We start from the raw sequence: 23,320 nt of genomic DNA on the forward strand, positions 1-23,320 counted from the left end.
AAGAATGTAGGCCAATTAAGGACCCTGAGAAACATACTCTGCAGATTCCCAGTAGCACACAAGACTGTAACTCCCTAAGACATCTATGTTTCTTTCTTAAATTGAGCAAGATATCTTATGTCTTGAAAATTTGGTTTAACAAGACATCTTATATTTTTATCTTAGAAAACTGAAAGAAAAGATCACTGGCATCCTGTATAAGGGAAGCACAGGTAGTCAGCCTGTTACTGCAGGTGGAATTGGGCAGATCACAGTTAGACTGCATGTAACTCTTCAATGGCAATTCCCCAGAGCTCAAGGAAACTGGGGACTCTGAACAATCTAAATGCTATTAACTACAGATGAAGTCATGATTTCAGAGGTTATTCAAAAATTGGAATACATGAGCAACTTTAAATTTCTATTGCTTCCTTAGCAGAGCAAAGCTCAAGTTGTATCTAGTTGCCATGGCCATGTCTTCAAAGCTCAGTGTTTATGAGGTATTGATTAAATAGAAAACAAACTCTCCTTGCCAAGGAGTAACAATGGCTCTTCACTCAAACTACAGATAAACACACCTGCTGTCATCCTAGTGTACAGTCAAGACAGGTCTCCTAGCCGGCATTCCTATCAAACAGCAAAGCCTTTTCTAAACCCCTTAGACGTTTAAAAAAAAAAAAAATACTGTATTCTTGGCTGCCATCAAAACACCATACTCCTGGAATTTTGGAAACAGATGTATATAAATTCTAAAATGATCCTGATATTTCAGGGCCATGTGCCTAAGCCACAGGCAATGTTTAAGTCCACTTAATGTTGGACATTTAGGACATGCTGAAGTCGAAGCTGAAAGATTCCATGTTAAACTCAGAACTGAAAACTAAGTCATTTTATCAGAATAATTCAATTAGATACATACTAACTTTTCTCACTAAACAATTCATAGTTAACCAAAGCATATCAGTTTCTGCCTATAACCTGTCCATTGTGTATAAACAAAGTTAAACTGTTTTATGACATGCTCTTTTTTTCCTGTTGGTGGCAGTTTTTTTCCAATGGTCAGCAAAAAAAAAAAAATAATAATAAACTGGGCAATTTTCACTTACAGATCTCTGATGTGTAGCCAGTCACTCACTCTCTGAAAGAACCGGGCATTCACACTCCTCATTAATGGTTAGTTTCCACCTCAAATATTCTGTTCAGCTCTTCCCACATTGCAGACTGTATGCCCTTAACCTCTCCCAGAAATAGAGTCATGCCACATTTGGGGTGCTTGTGATACTCAAAACAATCTGAACAAATTGTGAAATAGGCCAAACTATTCCCTGGCGGCTCAGATGGTATCCACCTGCAACGTGGGAGACCTGGGTTCGAACCCTTGGTTGGGAAGATCCCCTGGAGGAGGGCATGGCAACCCACTCCAGTATTCTTGCCTGGAGAATCCCCATGTCCAGAGGACCCTGGCAGGCTACAGTCTATGGGGTTGAAAAGAGTAGGACACGACTGAGTGACTAAGCACTTGCTTTAGACACCTTTCACACTAATGTTCACCCTTCTCTTGACCTTTTCCCAAAATCCATTTCATCTGTCATTAAATCAAGTAACTAGTTTTTGGGTGCCTACTATGTACACTGCAGGATCATTCTGTATAATGTCTCATTTATCTTAATGATGTATCATCTTTTTGCAAACGCAGAAAAGATCTTGCAATTTCAAAAACTAAGGGGAAAGCACTCTGAAAGGGTAATGACAGGAAGACTGCAACTGCCACTTTGTGGGGAGGGAAGGTCAACTGCTGAAGGCTTTTTCAGCAACTAGCTACTTCAAAAATGAGAGTCAGAGATTTCACATTTTCAATAGGGAGGGAAAGAATGTTTGTAAACTTGACCATCAACATCTACTTACTTCATCTTCCTCTCCTACCACACTCCCTCCTGGAGCTTCATTTCAAGTTCCAGAAAATAATACGGTGAGGGACTGCCTTTCCCATTGCAGAAGCCTTACCCAGGCCCTGTTATCAACATCATGCCTGTCAATTAAGGGCTAACGTTAAATGAAAACAGGTCTGTCTGTCCCTGAAACGCTGCAGACCTGGGCCTCAAATCTATCTGCTAACCAGACGTGTGCACAGCATCAAAGCACACGTTTGGCTTGTTGTTTTAAGAGTAAGATCAATATTAGAGAATGCTCATTTCACAGAGATTTTACTAACTTCATTTAACCACAAGGCAGCTTCACAAATGCATGCAGTCAATATAGAGACAATTCAAATCTGAAATTCTTAAAACACAAACTACCTTTGTTTACAATATTACTGGGTGGCCAGGTTTTAAACTATATAAATGGCAATTATACTATATGTTTATCCTTCCGCTTTATCTCAATTTTACATTTTTAAGATTTAGTCATGATGATATACAAGCTCCTTTTCATTCACTGTAACTAGTGATTAGTAGGAATTCATGATTCATTCACCTAATCTCCTGTTGAGCATTCCCTACTGGTCACTAACACAAACAAGGGATTAGAACTAAACATCTTTTTCGATAACCAACTTTTTTCCAGGTGATTCAATAATCAATTCTCAAAATACAAGAGAATCTATAGTTTACAAACTTTGAAATCATAGAGACCTGGGTTCCATTCCTGGAACCAGCTCTGTGTTCTTGTGGCCAATTGCTAAAATTTTCCTATATTTTAGCTTCCTTATTTATAAAGTAATTAATAAAAGTATTACATATCTATAGCTGGATGGACTAAATAAGAGATTATAAAGCAGCCTGAATGCAGTGAACATTCAATAAACAGTAGCTACCTGGTGACTCAGCAGTAAAGAATTCACCTGCAATACAGGAGACACCCAGGTATCTTCCTGAGTCGGGAAGATACCCTGGAGGAGGGCAAGACAACCCACTACAGTATTCTTGCCTAGAGTCTCCTGGACAGAGGAGCCTGGCAGGCTACAGTCCACAGGTTCGCAAAGAATCAGACACGACTGAAACAACAGCACACACACTATTATTAATATCTCTTTTCAATCAAAATTATCTAAGCTATTTGGGGGCTTCAAAAAAACAAGTAATTGTTTTAGCTGCGATTTTTCTTCTGTAGTCAGTAGTAGTTGCTTCTCAAAAAACTAAACAAAAAATTTCACCAATGCAATGAATACAAGGGAGGTGGGAGTGGGGGTGCCTAAATTTGGGAGTTTAAAAAAAAATCAATTTATAAATCAAAATGTAAGGGCTTCAGTAAACCAAACCCTCTTAAGGATAAATATATATTGAATCCTAACCCACTGCTATTCAATAGAAATATAGTGTGAGCCACAGATGTAATTTAAAATTTTTCTAGTAGCCACATGTAAAGCAAAAAGAAACAAGTAAAAGTAATTTAAATAATATATTTAATTGTCATTGTCATTTAGTTGCTAAGTCATGTCTGACTCTGCAACTTCATGGACTGCAGCCTGGCAGGCTCCTCTGTCCATGGGATTTCCCAGGCAAGAATACTGGAGTGGGTTGCCATTTCCTTCTCCAGGTTATCTTAATTATCCTAATATATATAAATTATCATTTCAATATGTAAATAATATTAAAACTAAGGCATTTAGGTTTTTTACACTGTCTTCAAAATTTGATGTCTATTTATACTTACAGTCTATTTATATATTTCAACCCCAACTAGCCCTATTTCAAGTGCTTAGTCACAAAAGCAAGTGGCTAACCATGCTGTCAGTGCAGTTTTAACCTAGGCTTTTTCAGAAAGATCTCTGTATAGTGTTTTTAGCAAAGACTTTTATCAGCTAATACAGCCTCGACACCTTTTATCAAAGTAACTGTCAGAATGAGGGAGCATCCCTCGTGGCTCAGCAGCAAAGAATTCACCTGCAATGCGGGAGACGCGGGTTCGATCCCTGGGTTGGGAAGATCCCCCGGAGGAAAGAATGGCAACCCATTGCAGGATTCTTGCCAGGAAAATTCCATGGACAGAGGAGCCTAGCAGGCTTCAGCCCACTGGGTCGCAAAGGGTTGGGAGTGACCAAAGCATTGAGCAGAGCAGATCAGAATGAGACCACTTTAAAACTAGAGTTCTTTTTTTTTTTTTTTAGTGCTTCTAAATAACTTTATTTTTTTTTTCCATTTATTTTTATTAGTTGGAGGCTAATTACTTTATAATATTGTAGTGGTTTCTCCCAATAAAAACAAAAACTCCTTCATTCTATCAGAATTCAACATCTCAGTGGATGAGCAAAAAGAGGGAGAAGAATGTCTTATGGTTTACAAGACACATTCTTGAACATTATTTCACTTCAACCTCCCCAAACTCAGTGAGGTAGATTATTTACAAATGGGAAAACAGGAGCAGAGTCAAGTGACTTGTCAAGAGTTATATGGTAGGTGGACTTAATTCACTGTCTACAAACTCTGCAGGCTACACAGTTGTGCAAACACAAAAACTAAGCAGGTCTTTTTCATTTTTCTCTCTCCATTAGCACCAGAACCTAGAATGAATGCTTTTTAAAAAGGCATCCAAATCTACTCAAAAGCATCTGAATGGGGTGGGGACGGGGAGGGGTGGGTATGGCAAACAGCAATGGTCAAGGGATCTCAAAAATTAAGGTGGAATAGACCTGTTTCTCAAAAAGTTTATTCTACTACCAAGGTGAGCAAAATCTTGAGTAAACAAATTAAACCCACTTTAGTTTCCCCAACCTAATGTATTTTTGTTAAAGTTTAACAAAGCAGAGATAGACTGCTTGGTTGTTTAGTTAAAGGATAATTATTAAGTGCTCTTAAATACAAATGCAATTACAAGGTCTACTGAATGCTGAGCCACTAAGAATCACAAGGTTCTAAAAGGTGAATTCATCATGGGAAAATACACAGATTTTTCTTTTAAAGAATACTCAATGATAGGCAAGATACCATAATGTTATTAGTGGTTACTTTCAATGGTAGGTGTGTTTGTGTGTGCTTTTAGTTCCTTTCCTGAAAATTATCTCCATTTTTTCTACAATAACTACATTAACTTTATAAACTATAAGGGGCTTCCCCTGTGGCTCAGCTGGTAAAGAATCCACCTGCAATGCGGGAGACCTGGGTTCAATCCCTGGGTTGGGAAGATCCCATGAAGAAGGGAAAGACTGCCCACTCCAGGATTCTGGCCTGGACATGACAGTGACTTTCACTTTCACTTTCATAGTTATACAAACTATTAATACACGACCAGAACTTATTAAAGCATGTTTAAACACAAATGAGGGCTTAATATAATTTATTTCCAACTTTAAACACAGCCATTATTCTGATATACCAAGCTCACCTTATGTAGCCCTTAATAGGATCTCAATTAGAGAAGGGCAAATTTCTTTAGAATACAGTTTATAAATTCTATATGTAAAGAACCATCCAGTTCTGTTACTTATTAATTTTCTTATTATTTTAAATTTTGAACAATTCTTATAAAGATGGTTTGGGGCCTAGAAACAGACAAACTCACTATAGCTAAAAGTCGCTACCTTGCCTAACTTTTTCAGATGCTGTAAAACGAACCGATTTTAGTTTTTACCTTCACTCCTCCCTAGCTTTTCCTTTCAAAAGCTTTGAGCAAATAAATTGACAGCCAGTAGGATCTTAGACTGCCTACAAGTGGTATTAACATACTCGGTGTAACAGACGTCTTTATTTTCTAGGTCTCCAGAAGTCTTCTCAGCTCTTTTAAGAAACATTTGTTTATTGCACACCTACCAATGGCCAGACTCTGAACGCAGCTGAGAAGGTCCTTAAAGGCCACCCTCTCAATCGCGCAGACAAACCAGTAAACAACTAATTCAAATCCAAAGTGATAAGAGCCATCTGGAGATATGACAAACTGCCAAGACAACACTTCAGGGGGAGATTAATTCGGCTTGCTAGGTGTCCCTGGAGGGTTGAGATGCTTGGAGGAGGTAAGGGGAAAGGATGTGAAAATGCTTTGCTGAGCTTGACTTAGAGCAGGAATCCTGCGATTTCCCCAAAGGCTGCAGGCAGAGCGCTCTCCGCCTGGTCCTTCCCACCTAAAGAGTGAGGCTAGCAGAGCCTAGGCCTGACCGTCGGCCTGGGAAGTCGGCTACGTGACCACCAGCAACCAGATGGGGACCTGGGCACCCCGTCCTCCGGGACCCCGAGCAGGCCACCACCTGTTCACTCCTTTCACCGTCACCAGTTGGGGCGACTCTGCCCAGCTCTCGGGGCGAAGCGCAGGCACCCATTTGGGTGCAAAATTTGGTCCCGGCCTCTCCCGGTACAGACCAGGGCCGAGATTTGAGGGCCGCCAGGGCGCGGCGGGGCGGCTGCGCGGCCCGCGGCCTCCGGCGAGCCCAGCACCGAGGGGCGGGGATCACCGTGGGGTCCCAGCGCCCCATGCAGGAGGACGGCACTCCGCGCCCTCCGCGGCCTGGCCGAGCGCCCAGCGGCGCCCAGGGTCTCCCGTGCCCACTCTTCCCGGACGACTGACGGAGAGCGCGCCGGGACAGGGCGGGAGGCTCCGGACGCGGGGAGAGCGGCCCCGTCCGGTTCGAGGCGCGGGGTCCCCGCGGCGCAGCGCGCGCCTGCCCGGCTGGCCCCCCGCTTTACCTGATCGAGCGGAGGCGCCGGTGGGAGCCCGGAGCTGGCGGGCGGGCAGGTTCGGCGTCAGCCCTCCCTCACCTGGGCGGAAGTGAGAAGCCCCGGGCGACCTCACCTGGCAGGCCCTCCCCTCTGTCCTGCCCTCCCCGGCCGGGGCGGGGCGCCGAGGTGGCGCGGGAGGGGCGGGAGGGCGAGTCTGGGGCTGCTGGCGGCCGACTCGCGGGGTAGCGCAGGGGCGTGAGCTTCTCTACTTTCTGCAGGTGAAGTTCTGCTGGGCGAGGGAGTGCTAAGGAGCCAGAAAAAGGTGGGATCTGCGGGCCAAGAGGGTAGACGAAAAGCCAAGTGGTGGGGAGATCTGGTTGGACCGGTGTGGGAGGGCTGGGCTGAGAGGAGACCTGAAACCAAGGAAACTAAAGAAGGACATTGATGAAAGGATTTGGTCCAATCTGCGTGGTCCCTCTCTGTACCTCTTCTTCCCCGTTCTGTCATCTCTCCTTGTGTCTTCATCTGTTGACCCAACGTAAAATTCTAAGTATAACTGAGGTTATTTTTTTCTCATTTAGTTGAGGAAAGAAACCAGTGTAGCTGTATTTGCCTGCGATATGCTGAGCGCTAGCTTGTTCGTCACCTCACTGGCCCTGTGAAAAAACCGACGAAGAAACCGCACCTACAGATTAGGTAGTTTGCCCAAAATTGGGGACCCAGATTGGATCTTCTGACTCTAAGTCAAGTGTTTATTTCCCTATACGTTTTTAAGCTTTTTATTCTTGATACCATAACTTGACTTGGAGAAATACTGTGTAAAATCTAAAAGAGCTTTATTCCACTCTCACTAATGCAACTAACTAAAATTTTGATTCTTCAGTTATTTGTTCATTAAAGAAATCTAGTATTTGTTAAGCAGTGTATGTTAACTGTATGTTAACTATGGGAACACCCCTCCTCAAGGAATATAAAAGACAACCGCAATTGTAAGAACAATCTTTACAAGATCATACACTTGGCACTTCACAGTGTTACCATTAGTTTTTTTATTGTTTTTTGTTTTGTTTTGTTTTTAGAAAAATATCACTTGTCAGGCCTGGTAAAAAGATACCCAATTTCAGCATGGCCTCTGCCTCTTAAGAAGAAACAAACTACTTTTTTTTTGGGGGGGGGGGCGCATATAATTGCTTTACAATGTTGGGTTAGTGCAACAAGGTGAATCAGCTGTTGTGTATACACACATTCCCTCCTTCGTGAGCCTCCTTCCCACCCCAGCCCCATCCCACCCCTCTAGGTCATCAAAGAGCACCCAGCTGAGTTCCCATGCTATGCAGCAGCTTTCCACTAGCTATCTATTTTACACATGATAGTTTATATATATATATTAATGCTGCATGCCTGTGTGCATGCCAAATCACTTCAGTTGTATCCAACTCTTTGCGACCCCATGGACTGTAGTCCGCCAGGCTCCTCTGTCCATGGAATTTTCCAGGCAAGAATACTGGAGTGGGTTGCCATTTCCTTCTCCATTTATGTATATGACTCAGAGTTTTTGTTGTTGTTTTACCTCTGAGAACTCTCAAGAGTATCTTATTGATAGAATGATGACGATGAGCACAATTTTTAAGAATATATCTCTGAAGTCAGAAGATCTGAGTTTAAATCCTGATTCCACCATTTCCTAAAATATGTGACTTTGACAAGTTGCTTAAAAATTCTAAATCCTGTTAGTGAAATTTTGGTAACAGTGTTTTTACTTTACATGGTATTTTTGAAAGTTGAATGAAGAAATTACATGTCTTGCATACACCTGGCACATAGAAAGTGCTCAATAAATAAAGCAGCACATAGATGGTGTGAACATGACAGATACATGTGACAGCAAGGACAAAGCCAAGGAGTAGGAGTAAATAAAGTGAGGCCAGAGCAGATGGTGGAGGGCCCGAACATATTACAGAGAACTTTAAGTTATAAGACTTCATCCTTCATCTCTAAGAAATTAAAGAACCACTGAAAAGTTTTGAATAGGATTTTTATTTTTTACTTTTTATAAAACATTTGATTGGTGTTTATTTAATTTTTAAAAATGCTTTATTTCTTTAGAGCAGTTTTAGGATGTAAATTGAACAGATTTCTCATGTACCCCCTTTCCCCACACATTCATAGCTCCCCTCTTTATCAACATCCCCCTCCAGAGTGGTATATCTGTTACAACTGATGAATCTATATTATCACATAATCACCCAAAGTACATGGTTTACATTATGGCTCACTCTTGGTATTGTACAGTCTATGGATTTCGACAAATGTATAATGTATTTACCATTATAATACCATGCAGAACACTTTCACAGTCCTAAAAATCCTCTGTGCTCTGCCTATGCATCCCCCAGCCCCCACCCCAGTGCTGCCTTCAGCTCCTGGCAACCACTGACCTTTTAATTGTCTCCACAGTTGGACTATAAAGAAGACTGAGTGCTGAAGAATTGATGCTTTCAAACTGTGGAATTGGAGAAGACTCCTGAGAGTCCCTTGGACTGCAAAGAAATCAAACCAGTCAATCCTAAAGGAAATCAATCCTGAATATTCATTGGAAGGACTGATGCTGAAGCTGCAGCTCCACTACTTTGGTCACCTGATGCAAAGAGCACACTCATTGGAAAAGACTGGTACTGGGAAAGACTGGAGGTAGGAGAAGGGGACAAGAGGACGAGATGGTTGGATGGCATCATCGACTCAGTGGACATGAGTTTGTGAAAGCTCCGGAAGACGGTGAAGGAAGGGAAGCCTGGCGTGCTATACCCCATAGGGTCGAAAAGACTCAGACACAACTGAGCAACTGAACAACAACAATAATTTCATCATTTCCAGAATGTCGGGTAGTTGGAATCATACAGTATGTAGCCTTTTCAGGTTGGCTATTTAGTAACATGCATTTAAGGTTTTTCCATGTCTCTTCATGGCTTAATAGCTTAGCACTGAATAATATTCAATTTTCTGGATGGACCATAGATTATGTATCTGTTCACCTACTGAAGGACATCTTATGCTTCTAAGTTTGGGCAATTATGAATAAAACTGCTCTCAGTATGTCTATGGGTTTTTTGTCTGGAGAAATATTTTCAACTCCTTTGGGTAAAATCCAAGGAACTTAAATAAAATTTTGATTATGATAGAGGTTTTGTGTTTTCTTAAGTGAAAGATTAATCTGGAGGCAGTGTGAAACATGGGTTGACAAAGTTGGGGAGAAGGCCTGGAATCAAAAAGAGGAAGGAAAAAGGCATTATAGCAAGGTACATAGAAAATGATGAATACCTGAAACAGGATGAGAATATAGAATTAGAAAAAAAATGAGATCCAGTGGTAAGGACTCAGCATTTCCACTGCAGGAGGCAAAAGTTCAATCCCTAGTCAGGGAACATGCCTCATGGTATGACGGGGGAAAAAAAGGAACAGTTAAAAGTATCAGTTGCATACTGATTAGATAAAGGGATTAAAGAAGAAAAAGGAAAAAATTGAAGTGCAAAAATGATCCTAAGCTCGAAACCTAATAAAAGAGATACTGGTGGTGAAACTTACTTAATAGAAAAGCCAGTTTATTCTGTTTTGTTTTATTGAGAAGTATGACTCTGATAAAGTCAGTATTACAGCCTACATTTGACATTCAAGATGAAATATACTTGGCATAGAGTATACCTTATTAAGTGATGAGTCAAAGTTAATTTAATTGGATGGTGGGCAGTTAGACTGGTGCATCAAAGAGAAGACACAGAAGTACTTGAGAGCATGGATGTAGAAAATTCCTAAAGATGTGAAAAGACCAGGTATTATAAATTTATCACAAGAGAAAAAAAAATGCCCATCTTACATAAAAAAGAAATTTTGGGAGAGTAATGATCTTTTATCTCAATGATTCTGTTCTAATCATTGAAATAGGAATCAGATTGCTCTGGGCAAAAGTATGTGTTAATCTAATTAGGTGTATACTAGAATTTTAGGAATGAAAAGATCCAATGTTGCTGAGCCCTTGAATTCCAGAGGAAGCTTTGCTTCAGGCTTCACTGGTAATCCTCTTTCCCAATGTTTCTACATAGCAATTTCCATATTGGGCTGTGCTGTTCATGTCCTTTACTTTCTGCAGAATGTCCAAAGAAATCTATAGAATTTTTATGTGACAAAGAAATTTTGCATTGAAAACATGCCTAAGTTTGAGATTTAATAACCCTTTTACTAAAATTAGACAATGTAGTAATCCTATGATCAGAGACTATACTTGCAAAAATGTAAAGTAACGTATTTTACTGAGCCATGAGAAAATAGATTAAAGTACAGTTAGAAGAGAGAGTAGACTATAATCAAATCAAGAAAGTTAAGAAAGTAAAGTATTTTACTTTCATGGGAAGAGTTTTGTTCTTTTCAGTTTGTATATTGTGGGGGAGAACAAAGATAATCACTAGAATCATAAAAATAGATTTTGTAATAGGATTAACAAAGCACAAGCATTTTAAAACAGTTAATTGTTCAAAATCTATATGAAAAATAACACAAATATCAGCAATATTCCTGCAGTCATCAGGAGAATATCTAATTTTGTCATAATTTCAATAAACTCAAGTTAGAAAGATGCTTCCTTTCACCTTCTGATTTTCTTTATATAGTATTTTGAAAATTGATTCAGAATTTTTTTTTTTGACCAAGCCACTGGCTTCTGTGATTTTAGTTCCCCAACCACAGATTGAATCCAGGCTCTATGCAGTAAGAACAGAGTCCTAACCCCTGGACCATGAGGAAATTCCCCAGAACTTTTTGAAAGTAGTCAAAATGCAAAGTCACAATCTTTTGTCATCAGATACTATGTATAACAGACATTCCAATCTTTATCCTTGAATTTTATCTGATCCTTGGCCCCAGCCCCTTTCCGAAATTTCATCACAGGATGAGGTTGCGGGATGGTGGTGAGCTGTATATTGTACATACTATTGGTAATTTTCTAAACGCAGTGTTAATGGTTAATTTTCTTGGCTGTACATTTTTAGGTGGTCATGTATTCTACGAAGAAACAACCCTGTTCCCCCAGTTTGGCCTTGATTTTGAATTATTTTGATGCCAGTGGCAAAATATTGCATTCCCAGAACTCTTTGGGAGTTATCTTATCAAAACCCTCTACTACTACAATAACTAGTACATGCTTCTTTTGTAGCAATTACCAAACTATTTTAACTATTTGTCCTTCCCCCCAGTAAACACAAAGTGTTTAATTACTGGATTCTTGTCTATTTTTTTTCCCTCTGTAGGGCCTTGTCTTATGCTGGATACAAGTAAATGTTTGATAAATATCTTTATGGAGGAGAAGGAGGGACAGAGAGAAAAGAAAAGAAGGAAAGAAGTAAGGGAGGGAGGAAGGAAAGAACAAAGGAAAGGAGGACAGGAGAGAGTGAGGGAGAGAGGGAGGAAAAGGGGGAAAAGGAAAGTGTAAGTCCAATTAAAAAAGGAAGTTTAAAATTTGAACTAGTAACTTTCAAATTCCTTATCATTTAAGTCTTTAGGCATACATGTTTTAATTTTTAAAACAGTATAGTAATGCTGCAAAATTGGTTTAAGAAAAACTTTAAATGTAGTTATAATACTAAGGTATTATTGCAAATGGTTTCATCTCTTCTCATTCAAAAATGACCTATCTTGTAATACATTATCTCCAGGTTGTCAAAGTGTGGTCTCTGAGGCAGTAATATCAACATCACTTGTCAGCTGATTAGAAATGCAAATTATCATGCCACATCCTAGATCTAGGCTTCAGCAGTACATAAACCTGGGTTTAGAGGTGGCGAACAAACAAGCGATCAAATTGCCAACATTCGCTGGATCATACAGAAAGCAATATAATTCCAGAAAAACATCTACTTCTGTTTCATTAACTGCACTAAAGCCTTTGACTGTGTGGATCACAACAAACTGTGGAAACTTCTTAAAGAGATTAGAATATAAGACCACCTTACCTGTCTCCTGAGAAACCTGTATGCAGGTCAAGAAGCAGCAGTTAGAACCAGATATGAAACAACAGACTAGTTCAAAGGAGTATGTAAAGGCTGTATATTGTCACCCTGCTGATTTAACTTCTATGCAGAGTATATCATGCAAAATGCCAGGCTGGATGAATCACAAACTGGAATCAAGAATGCCAGGAGAAACATCAATAGCCTCAGATATGCAGATGATACCATTCTAATGGCAGAAAACGAAGAAGAATCAAAGAGCCTCTTGATGAGGGTAAAAGAGGAAAGTGAAAAAGCTGGTTTAAAACTCAACTTCAAAAAACTAAGATCATGACATCTAGTCCCATCACTTCATGGAAAATAGAAGGGGAAAAAGTAGAAACAGTGACAGGTTTTATTTTGGCGAGGTGGGGGTGGGGGTCCAAAATCACTCTGGACAGTGAATGCAATCATGAAATTAAAACATGTTTGCTCCTTGGAAGAAAAGCTATGACAGACCTAGATAGCATATCAAAAGCAGAGACATCACCTTGTCACCAAATGTCCATATAGTCAAAGCTATTTTTTTTTTCAGTAGCCATGTAGAGATGTGAGAGTTGGACCAAAAAGAAGGCTGAGTGCCTAAGAATTGATGCTTTTGAACTGTGGTGCTAGAGAAGACTCTTGCGAGTCCCTTGGACTGTAAGGAGATTCAACTAGTCAATCCTAAAGGAAATCAATCCTGAGTATTCATTGAAGGACTGATGTGGAAACTGAAGCTCCAATATTTTGTCCACCTGATGCAAAGAGCCAACTCATTGGAAAAGACCCCGATGCTGGGAAAGATTGAGGGCAGGAGGAAAAGAGGGCAACAGAGGATGAGATGGTTGATTAGCATTACCTACTCAGCGGACATGAGTTTGAGCAAACTTCGGAAGATGGGGAAGGACAGGGAGGACTGGCTTGCTGCAGTCCACGGGGTCGAAAACAGTCAGACTTGACTTGGCAACTGAACAACAATACTAGATCTTCAGAGTCAGAAACTGAGATGGGCCCAGCCATCTGCATTTCTTTGGCGATACTGATGCTTCTTAAAGTTTGAGAACCACTGCACATCACAACTAGTCAAAATTAGTCCTGCTGTTGATGAAGAGGCACCACTCAGACTCAAATGTTTTCAGGTTAGAGAAAAATGATTAAATTATCACTTTAAAAAAAAGTACACAGTTTGTTCAGTATAAAAGATAACCCCACTACAGAACTTTTCAGAATACATGGAAATTTAGAAAGATAAGGAAAAAACCCTCCAACTCTTCACTTAGTCATAAACCCATTGGTCTCTTATTTTAGGCCCTTTCCCTCACCTAAATGTTCGCTGTAAAAATAAAGTTGTGAAAATAATTAAAAATTTTAAAACATAAAAAAACCCCAAGATATGAAATTTGTTTAAAAAAGAAAAGTATAATATTTATTTTTGTTAATCAAAGTCCTCAAGATTTACTCGTAGCAGCCTTCCGAAAGAGGCCATCTAAGAGCACACATTCTGAAATCAGGCAAACATCAGTTCTATTCCAACTGAGTAACTAAACTCAACACGCTCTTCAGCGCCTTTGAGTTTGGTTCGTTATCTGTAAACCCAAATCCTACCAGACTAACAGAGATGCTTGTAAAGTGTTTATCAAATCGCCCGGCGCCGCCGGTACTTTTGCAGATGGAAAAGTCACAGCAAGATTAGCTTGGGAGTCAGCAGTGCACGGAGGACAGCTGGTTCTCCAAGTGAGAAGCCTTCCTGCTTCTCAAAAAAAAAAAAAAAAGCTTCCGGCTTTTCAAAGACCAATGGAAGCTCTCCAAAGTAATTCCGCAGGCCTAGGGGAAGGACCTGCCTCTAACAGATGCACTGTCCCTTTAAGAGCCTCCCTCCCTCTACTAGACTCCTGGTTAGGCCTAGGCGTAGGCGGAACCGGAAGTTGTAGGGAAGGCGCCGGTCCCCAGCATGGCGGCCGCCTGTCCCTGCCGGCTGATTGCTCCCGAGACTGCTGCCACCCGGCTCCTGGGTGTCCTGTGGTTCGTGTCAGTCACCACGGGACCTTGGGGAGCTGCCGCCGGAGGCGGCGAAGAAACATTTAAGTGCGAGGACCTCAAACTGGGACAATATCCTCTGTGAGGAGCACCCCGTGGGGGTGAGGTAGATTTGGAGTCGAGAGTGGATAGGAACCCTCTGGTCGGGCTAGGGTTGTGCTGAAGGGAACGGTGACCTGTGACCTCTGATGACCGAAGGGGCCCGGGGCGGGGAGTGCAGAGAGATGTGGGGGTGAGAGCACAGAGGCTCGCCTGTGAGATTTCCTTGGAATTTTACTGATCGTTGGCTCTTCTTTTGATCCACCTTTCTTTCTTTCTTTCATTTTTTTAGTCAGTGGATTTGTTTGTTCAACAAACACGTAGATACTGAAGTTTGTCAGGTCATGTTTTTAGGCATTAGAATTAAGTTAAAAGATAGACCCGATTCTGGAAATTTGCCGATTTAGGGGGAGACAAGATCCCCTGGAGGAGGGCAGGGCATCTCAATCTCCTTGAAATCCCAGACTGTATTGGGGCAAATTCCTGCTCCCCTTTGTGACCGATTTGAGTTTTGAGCTTGGGGATCGCTAAGAGTCCCACACGACTTAGCGACTGAACAATGAAAATGAACAGTGGTACCAACTGAAAGGTGTGTTGTGCTAAATTAAGACCAGTAAGTCACTTAGAACAGTGCCTGGCACATAGTAGGGGCTATATGTGTTTAGCTCTCATGTGTTTACTGATGAGAAAACTGAGGCTGGAGGAGTTAAATAGATCTGTTCATTGTCATGGCTCTGATAAAGGGAGGAGGAATATGAAATGGGAGTTACATTCAAATCAAACTAGGTACTTTTGTATAAAATTAGATAATTTCATACAAATTGTAGAACAGAAAAATTAAAAACAGAAGCCAGAGATGCAAAAAAGATTCTTTGAGAGGAAATCTTAAAATTAAGAAAATTCTATTGTATAGTATTTTTATGTGAGTTGAGAGGCCACCGTTACTAAATTTTTACAGAATATCTCTAATTTGCTGATTACTGTTACGCTAGGAGTTTGAGAATCACTGACCTGGTAAGTTGAGTCCTTTTTTTTTTTTTTTTTTTGGCAAAAATGTCGCAGTGATTTTTTTTTTTCTAATTAAATAATTGGGCAGTATGAAGACTTGTGCTTAAAAAAAATTTTTTTTAATCATCATTTTTTAAAACTTGAATTAATTTGTATTTTTGGCTGCGCTGGGTCTTTGTTGCTGCTCTCTGGCTTTCTTTAGTTGCGCTGTGAGGGCTTCTCATTGTGGTGCCTTCTCTTGTCATGGAGTGTGGGCTCAAGGTGCAAGGGCTTGGTTGCTCTGCAACATATGGAATCTTCTTGGACCAGGGATCAAATCCATGTCCCCTGCAGTGGCAGACAGAATCTTAACCACTGGACTATTAGGAAAGTCCGAGTTGTGCTTTTTGAACTTTAGAAGTGACTGAGCATACAAGATGATGTGAACTGGAAAATGTTATTCCTGGCACAAAGATGAGATTTCCAATAACGGTTCATAAACCCGAAGCAGGTGTCAAAGTCTGTCTACAGAGACATGTTGTGAATACCTTACTTACCTCATGTTTGTGTCAATAAAATATTCAGGGAACAGAAAAGCACCACCCCCTCCGCCTCGTGCCCCGAGTGTTGTAAACATCTATTAGAGAATCAATATTATATGTTTCCAAAAGCTTAAAACCCTGTTGGGAAGATCATGTAGACCCACCTAAAATAACCATCTTCCTTGCAGTATGATGGAATTTACCTTTGGCTTGGAATCAGGAAATGTGATATTACTACCTATCACTTAATCCACTTTGCATAAGTCACTCAGAGTTTGAGCCCCCATTTGTTCAGTAATGTGGAAATAATAGTATCCCATGTCACAGGGCTATTTGTGTTGCATGAAATTATATGTATGGTAATACTTGGGCCCTGTGAATAATTTCATCAGACATCTGGAAACTGATTTGTTTTTTTTTTCAACCTGAAGTTCTCTCATAATACTTTGGTGGAGATTTTTACTTTCATTTTTTCTTTGTGCTTAAACCCTGACTGATATTCTTTAAGGATGGCACCCTCTGCTAGAGCTTTTAATGTACTTTTCCTTAAATAAATTAATGTTCAGATACTATTTAATGACACTGAAAGTGTATCTGTGCTTGTGCTTCTTGACCTGGACAAGCTAACATCCTCTCTTTACATGTAATTATAAACATAAATATATGACATATTAAAGGCAAGATGATAACATTTTGTATTGGAATGTTGTTTATATTTCCTTAACTTTTCTACATATATTTGTAAAGATCCAAAAATAAATGATGCTACACAAGAACCAGTTAATTGTACAAACTACACAGCTTATGGTAAGACTTCCAGAAACATGTTTTTTTTTTTTAATTGTTTTTAAAACATTATTTCATAGATGAATGTGTGATTGCTAAAAGTAATTAATAAATGTGTTTTTTCTTGAGTTACTTCATCCTTCTGTTTCCAGAGCAACTTAATATTGGAGAACAGCTATGGGTTGTTAATAGTTAAAAAAAAAAAATCTTATTCTTAAATAATTATATAAATTGAGAAATTTTTTATTTTCATTCTTTTTTTTTTTAAAGCTTTTGAAATCAGTTTATATAGCTTTCTTGATGCCTTGTATTTATCATGGTGTGTTTTATAAAGATGCCTCTTTAGATTTTTAATTACTTAGAAAGAACTTGAAAGGAGACTTACAGTTCAGTAATGTGCAGCGAGGAGCTGGTAATATATCACCCATATCTTGCACTTGTAAAATATACTTAGGTACATCCTAAGTATGAAAACAATATGATAAGGATTTTAAGTGCACATCAGTATTTTATTAGCAAGATGGTTTGATAGTGCATAACACCCTCAACCTAATGATGTGGGGGAGCTTCTGTTATTCCAAAAAGTATTTAATGCCAGATAAAGATTAATAAGTTGTTTTGTTTAGCCTTTTCTTCTGAAGGGTTATATGTTGGAAAGGAGGTAGATAGATGTATGCTGGAGCTATTTGGATTTGGCATTCATATCTGGCATGGTACATAATTTGGTTAATACCTAGTATTTAATACCTAGTAATATCTACTATTTAATATCTAGTATTATCTTGAGAAAAGAACACTTACTGAATATATACTGATTGTTTTATTGTTTAGATGGGAAATAAGGTAATGATTGATGTTTTCTTTATAAATGAAAGCTACTAAACAGACTCATGGAAATGAGATTAAAGTGATTTTTTACTGCAAAAAGCTTTGTTTTTATAAAGTATCTTATAGTCAAATAATTGACTTCTTGATTATGACTTTGTATACATTTTAAAAAGATCTCATCTTTTTATCTCTTCACATCTTGACACTGTTAACCCCATTCTGATAAGCAAAGAGATTTGAAAGTAAGTTGCGTTCAACTTTTATAGCAGATATTTTGCTAGTATTCTGGAGTAATGAAATTTATCATATAAACAGTAATAGGTAATATGTATATGTGATTTTTATAGTAAATATTGCTGAATATGTGTACATTTATTTAATTAGGATATGTTAGACTTAAAGGAATTTTGCACATAGTCCCCTCCTTTTTAACTTGCTTTATAAGTATACACTGACTTTCCTGTGTAGAGTTCAGTCTTAGAGTGTGCTCTCAGAATGGAGAATATTGTTGACATACATAAAGAAGAATCAGCTCTCAGATATCCAACCACTTATATGATATAGGTTGGAAGTCTTTGAATACTATTGTGACTTGGGTAACATTAAACTAGGAATGAGGCAGCCTACTATCTCATGCCTTTTCTAGTCTGCAGATTTCCTTGTAGATATGAAGATTTTGAAGGAAATTATTCTAAAAAGGAAATTTAGAATAAATTTTGAAGGAAATTACAACTAAAAAGAATAGTTTCTGACCAAAAAGAGCTCTGCCCTCGGTTAGGTGTCTCTTTTGTAAAATAAGTTTGAATCCACTTAAGTATTATCACTAAGTAAGTTTATAAACAAATACAAAATCAAATTATCAGATTGTTAGGAAATATAAAAGGACTTAGAGGTGTTATGGTCCTGTCATGGCCTGTCAGGTAAGTAATCATAGATGATGTAAATGGAGAGCTGCAGAGAAATAAAAGGAAGGCTTTCTATATAAGGGAATGGTATGGTTATTTATTTGGAGGGAATAAACCATAAGTGCCTAACAATCTGGGAACACATATATAAAATGTTCTAAATCAATAAATAAATGACTTTAGGTTGTTATTATGATTTTTAAAAGAAAGTTTCTGAGACAAACATGACTCACCAGGCTTCTACATATGACTGTATAATTTATGCATAACACAAAAGTGTTCAGCCAAAATCTGGGATAGGTTCTACCAGCCTGTCCCTATCAGGAAGCTATGTTTGTCCACAGGATGCTTTTTTTAAAATTTCCTTTTTAAAACATCAAAAGAGTAGTGGAGTGGCTGTGAATTATTTCTGAGTCCTGACCTGCGAGGATATCAAAATGACCCTTGAAACATGCTGCTTCTGTTTTATTCATTGAGTGTATGATAGACTCACAGAATCTTTAAACTAAATTTAATTTTCTTAAGCTATACTTTTTGGTAAGGAATTAGTGGATGGAATGTTTTACAGAGAGGGAAGTTTAGGAGTATAGAGTAAGAATTGGGACCAAAGGCAAAGGAGATTCAATTATAACAGTAAACTATCATGGTCTTTAAATGGTTGTCAGTTAGCCCAATACCCGTTAACAAGCATCTTTATTTTTTGAGAAATTGTTTGTAATAAATAGTTTAATAATTAAATTGATCAAAACAAAAGTGAAAATTTATATTATAAACTATCTGTTATTGTTCTTTGGTCGTTATGCTTGACTCTGTGACCCCATGGACTGCAGCATGCCAGGCTTTGCTGTCCTTCACCGTCTCCTAGAGTTTGCTCAAACTCCTGTCCATTGAGTCTGTGATGCTATCCAGTGATCTCATCCTCTGTCACCCTTTTCTCCTCCTGCCCTCAATCTTTCCCAGCATCCAGGTCTTTTACAATAAGTCAGCTCTTCACATCTGGTGGCCAAAGTATGGGAGCTTCAGCTTCAGTGTCAGTGGTTCTAATGAATATTCAGGGTTGATTTCCTTTAGGATTGACTGGTTTGATCTCCTTGCTGTCCAAGCAACTCTTAAGAGTCTTCTCCAGCATCACAATTCAAAAGCGTCAATTCTTTGGCACTCAGCCTTTTTTATGGTCCAGTTCTCACATCCATACATGACTACTGGAAAAAAATAGCTTTCACTATCAAGACCTTTGTCAGCAAAGTGATGTCTGTGCTTTTTAATATGCTGTCTAGGTTTGTCATAGCTTTTCTTCCAAGGAGCAAGCTTCTTTTAATTTTACTGCAGCCACCATCTGCAGTGATTTTGGAGCCCAGGAATATAAAATCTATAACTATTTCAACTTTTTCCCCATCTGTTTGCTTGAAGTGATGGGACTGGATGCCATGAACTTTTTGAAGTTGAGTTTTAAGCCAGCTTTTTCACTCTCCTCTTTCACCCTCATGGAAAGGTTCTTTAGTTCTTCCTTGCTTTCTGCCATTAGAGTAGTATCATCTGCGTAACTGAGGTTGTTGATACTTTTGGCCACCTTGATTCCAGCTTGTGATTCACCCAGCTGGCATTTCGCATGATATACTCTGCATAGAAGTTAAATAAGCAGAGTGACAATATACGGCCTTGTCGTACTTTCCCAATTTTGAATCCATCTGTTGTTCAACATCCGGTTCTGTTACTTCTTGACTGCATGCAGGTGTTTTAGGAGACAGGTAAGGTGGTCTCGTATTCCCATCTTTTTTAGAATTTTCCACAGTTCGTTGTGATCCACACTGTCAAAGGCTTCAGCGTAGTCAATGAAGCAGAAGTAGGTCTTTTTCTGGAATTTTGCTTTTTCTATGATCCAGCAGATGTTGGCAATTTGATCTCTGGTTACTCTGCTTTTTCTAAACTCAGCTTGTATATCTGGAAGGTTTTGGTTCATGTACTATTGGATCCTAGCTAGAAGGATGTTGACCATTACTTTGCAAGCATGTGAAATGAGTGCAGTTGTATGATAGTTTGAATGTTCTTTGGGATTGGAAAGAAAACTGACCTTTTCCAGTCCTATGGCCACTGTTGAGTTCTCCATATTTGCTGGGTACATTGAGTGCAGCACTTTAACTGCATCATCTTTTGGGACTTGAAATAGCTCAGCTGGAAATCCATTACCCCTACGAGCTTTGTTCGTTGTAATGCTTCCTAAGGCCCAGTTGACTTCATACTCCAAAATGTCTGACTAGGTCAGTGACCACACCATTGTGGTTATCCAGGTCATTAAGACTTCTCTGTAAAGTTCTTCTTTGTATTCGTGCCACAATTTCTTAATCACATCTGCTTCTGTTATGTTCTTGTCTTGTGTATGCTGTGCTAAGTCACTTCAATCAGGTCCAACTTTTTGCGATCCTATGGACTAAATGCCCACCAGACTCCTCTGTCCATGAGATTCTCCAGTCAAGAATATTAGAATTAGTTGCTGTTCCATCCTCCAGGGAATCTTCGAAACCTAGGAATCGAACCTGCATTGGCTGGTGGGTTCTTTACCACTAGCACCACCTGGGAAACACAAAACTATCTATTATTGGGAAAATATTTAATTTATTTAGATGTTATTATATGGCATTCTGCTAAGTGGTAGAGATGATACAAAAGAAAAGACGATTTCTGCCCTCGAGGAGTGTGCTGTCTAGTACATATATATACACATATTGACATATATAGCAAGTGGTTTCAATTTTCTAATTAGTAAAATACAAAAGTATTAAAAACCCATTTCCAGAAATTTTGCTCTGGTCCTTTGACACAGGTCTTTTTTATTAAGATTTTATTGAAATGTATTTATGCAAAAGTACACTTAAATATTGTTGTTGTTGTCCAATTGCTCAGTCTTATCTGAATCTTTGTGACCCCATGGACTGCAGCATGCCAAGTCCTTAACCATCTCCTGGAGCATGCTCAAACTCCTGTCCATTGAATCAGTGAGGCCATCCAACCGTCTCACGTTCTCTGTCATCCCTTTCTCCTGTGTTCAGTCTTTCCCAGCATCAGGGTCTTTTCCAAAGAGTCAGTTCTTCGCATCAAGTGGCCAAAGTATTGGAGTTGCAGCTTCAGCATCAGTCCTTCCAGTGAATATTCAGGATTGATTTCCTTTAGGATTGACTGGTTGAGTCTCCTTGCAGTCCTAGGGACTCTCAAGAGTCTTCTCCAGCACCACTTTTCAAAAACATCAATTTTTTGACATTCAGCCTTGTTCATGGTCCAGCTCTCACATTCATATATGACTACTGGAAAAACCCCAGTTTTGACTATACGGACCTTTGTAGGCAAAGTGATGTCTCTGCTTTTTAATACATTGTCTAGGTTTGTCATAGCTTTTCTTCCAAGTAGTAAATGTCTTAATTTTATGACTAGAGTAGAATCCCACACCATTTCCTGTCTAGGTCACTCCTTTTTACTGTTATGAAACTTCGTTGATTATTTTGAGTTTAGCTTTTTTGTGCTTAAAAAAATAGTTCTGCTTTATATAATAAATACTGTCTATCAAGGTTAAGTTGTTGTTCACTCACTCAGTCGTGTCTGACTCTTTGTGACCCCATGGTCTGCAGCACGCCAGGCCTCCCTGTCCCTCATCATCTCCCGAAGGTTGCCCAAGTTCATGTCCATTGCATCGTTGATGACAAGTTGATGCCATTTAAATCCCAGTCATTGGCCAGAGCCAAACATTTTGCAAGAAAACTGCAAATGGAATAATTTTCAGGATTGTAGCATGTTGCTTAATTTTGTCCACTAGTTAACATTTATGGGTAACTGGCTTCCTAAAGCTCACCATACAGACTTATTTTTACTTGTTTCTGAAATCCGTGTAAGCATGGCATTATTGTGGTGTAATGAAAAGGGTGTTGATTAAAAGTGATGAATGTTAGTCTAGGACTTAAAGAATATTACCTAGTGTGAGACTTTGGTCAGCTCGTTTAATTTCTTGAAATGTCAGTTTTTCTGTTTGTACAAGGAAAAAAAATTAAAAGCATATTACTAGTTCTGCCTACATAACAGGTTTTTTTTTTTAAATAAGGATCAAATGAAGTCACTATAAAATATGTAAAAATGAATAAACTCTAGGGCTGTAGGCATCCATTGAATTAATTCCATTTCACAAAGTCTTTTATTACTTTTACAGTCACTCACATGTTATGTTTATTCCTCATGTTAGGCTCAGTCTCTTAGTCTTCTCAGTGGTGAAGTTCTCTAAGTTTTTAGAGTTTAAGTTGAACATTTTCTCTAGCCAGGCACAATACTTTACATACCAAATGCCTTTAATACTTGGCTAGTAGTATTACAAGGGTCTTATTTTTGTTTCACAGATTACAAAACAAGGTTCAGTGAGATTTCGTAACTTGACCAGAAGAACATACTAGTTAAGTGACAAGAGTTTGGACTTAAACCTAAATTTGCCCCATTCTGAAGTACTGCATTTTGGCATTTTCTAACAAATCTGATCAGTTTTCATGTTTCTCTTATCATTTTCTCATGTCATGTCATCTCACTTTATACTGAGAGCAGCCCCTCATCCATTCTAACTAAAGTATGTAGTTTTTGTC

At 39.1% G+C, this 23,320-nt stretch overlaps 2 protein-coding genes across 11 annotated transcripts in view; one reads left to right on the forward strand and one right to left on the reverse strand.

Moving 5' to 3' along the window:
- Positions 1 to 6,800, reverse strand: part of PATJ (PATJ crumbs cell polarity complex component) — a 361,279-nt gene extending 354,479 nt beyond the window's left edge. For 3 of the 6 annotated variants that reach the window (XM_043876094.1, XM_043876092.1, XM_043876091.1), the window contains exon 1: positions 6,594 to 6,797. The gene's annotated coding sequence lies outside the window, so the exon portion shown is untranslated. Of the gene's footprint in view, positions 1 to 6,593 lie in introns of all 6 variants that reach the window. The other 3 variants (XM_043876093.1, XM_043876090.1, XM_043876095.1) reach the window with 2 other exon arrangements.
- A 7,705-nt stretch (positions 6,801 to 14,505) lies between these two features.
- The window catches only part of TM2D1 (TM2 domain containing 1), a 46,809-nt gene continuing 37,994 nt past the window's right edge, over positions 14,506 to 23,320 (forward strand). For all 5 annotated transcript variants that reach the window (XR_006335759.1, XM_043877387.1, XM_043877385.1 and 2 more), the window contains exons 1-2: positions 14,506 to 14,692; positions 16,922 to 16,995. Coding sequence is in view for 4 of the 5 variants with exons in the window: in XM_043877387.1 (XP_043733322.1) it covers positions 14,535 to 14,692; positions 16,922 to 16,995 (232 nt within the window). In the remaining variant the exon portion in view is untranslated. The remainder of the gene's footprint in view (positions 14,693 to 16,921; positions 16,996 to 23,320) is intronic.

This window comes from Cervus elaphus, chromosome 20 (assembly GCF_910594005.1).
Source record: "Cervus elaphus chromosome 20, mCerEla1.1, whole genome shotgun sequence".
Lineage (NCBI taxonomy): Eukaryota > Metazoa > Chordata > Mammalia > Artiodactyla > Cervidae > Cervus > Cervus elaphus.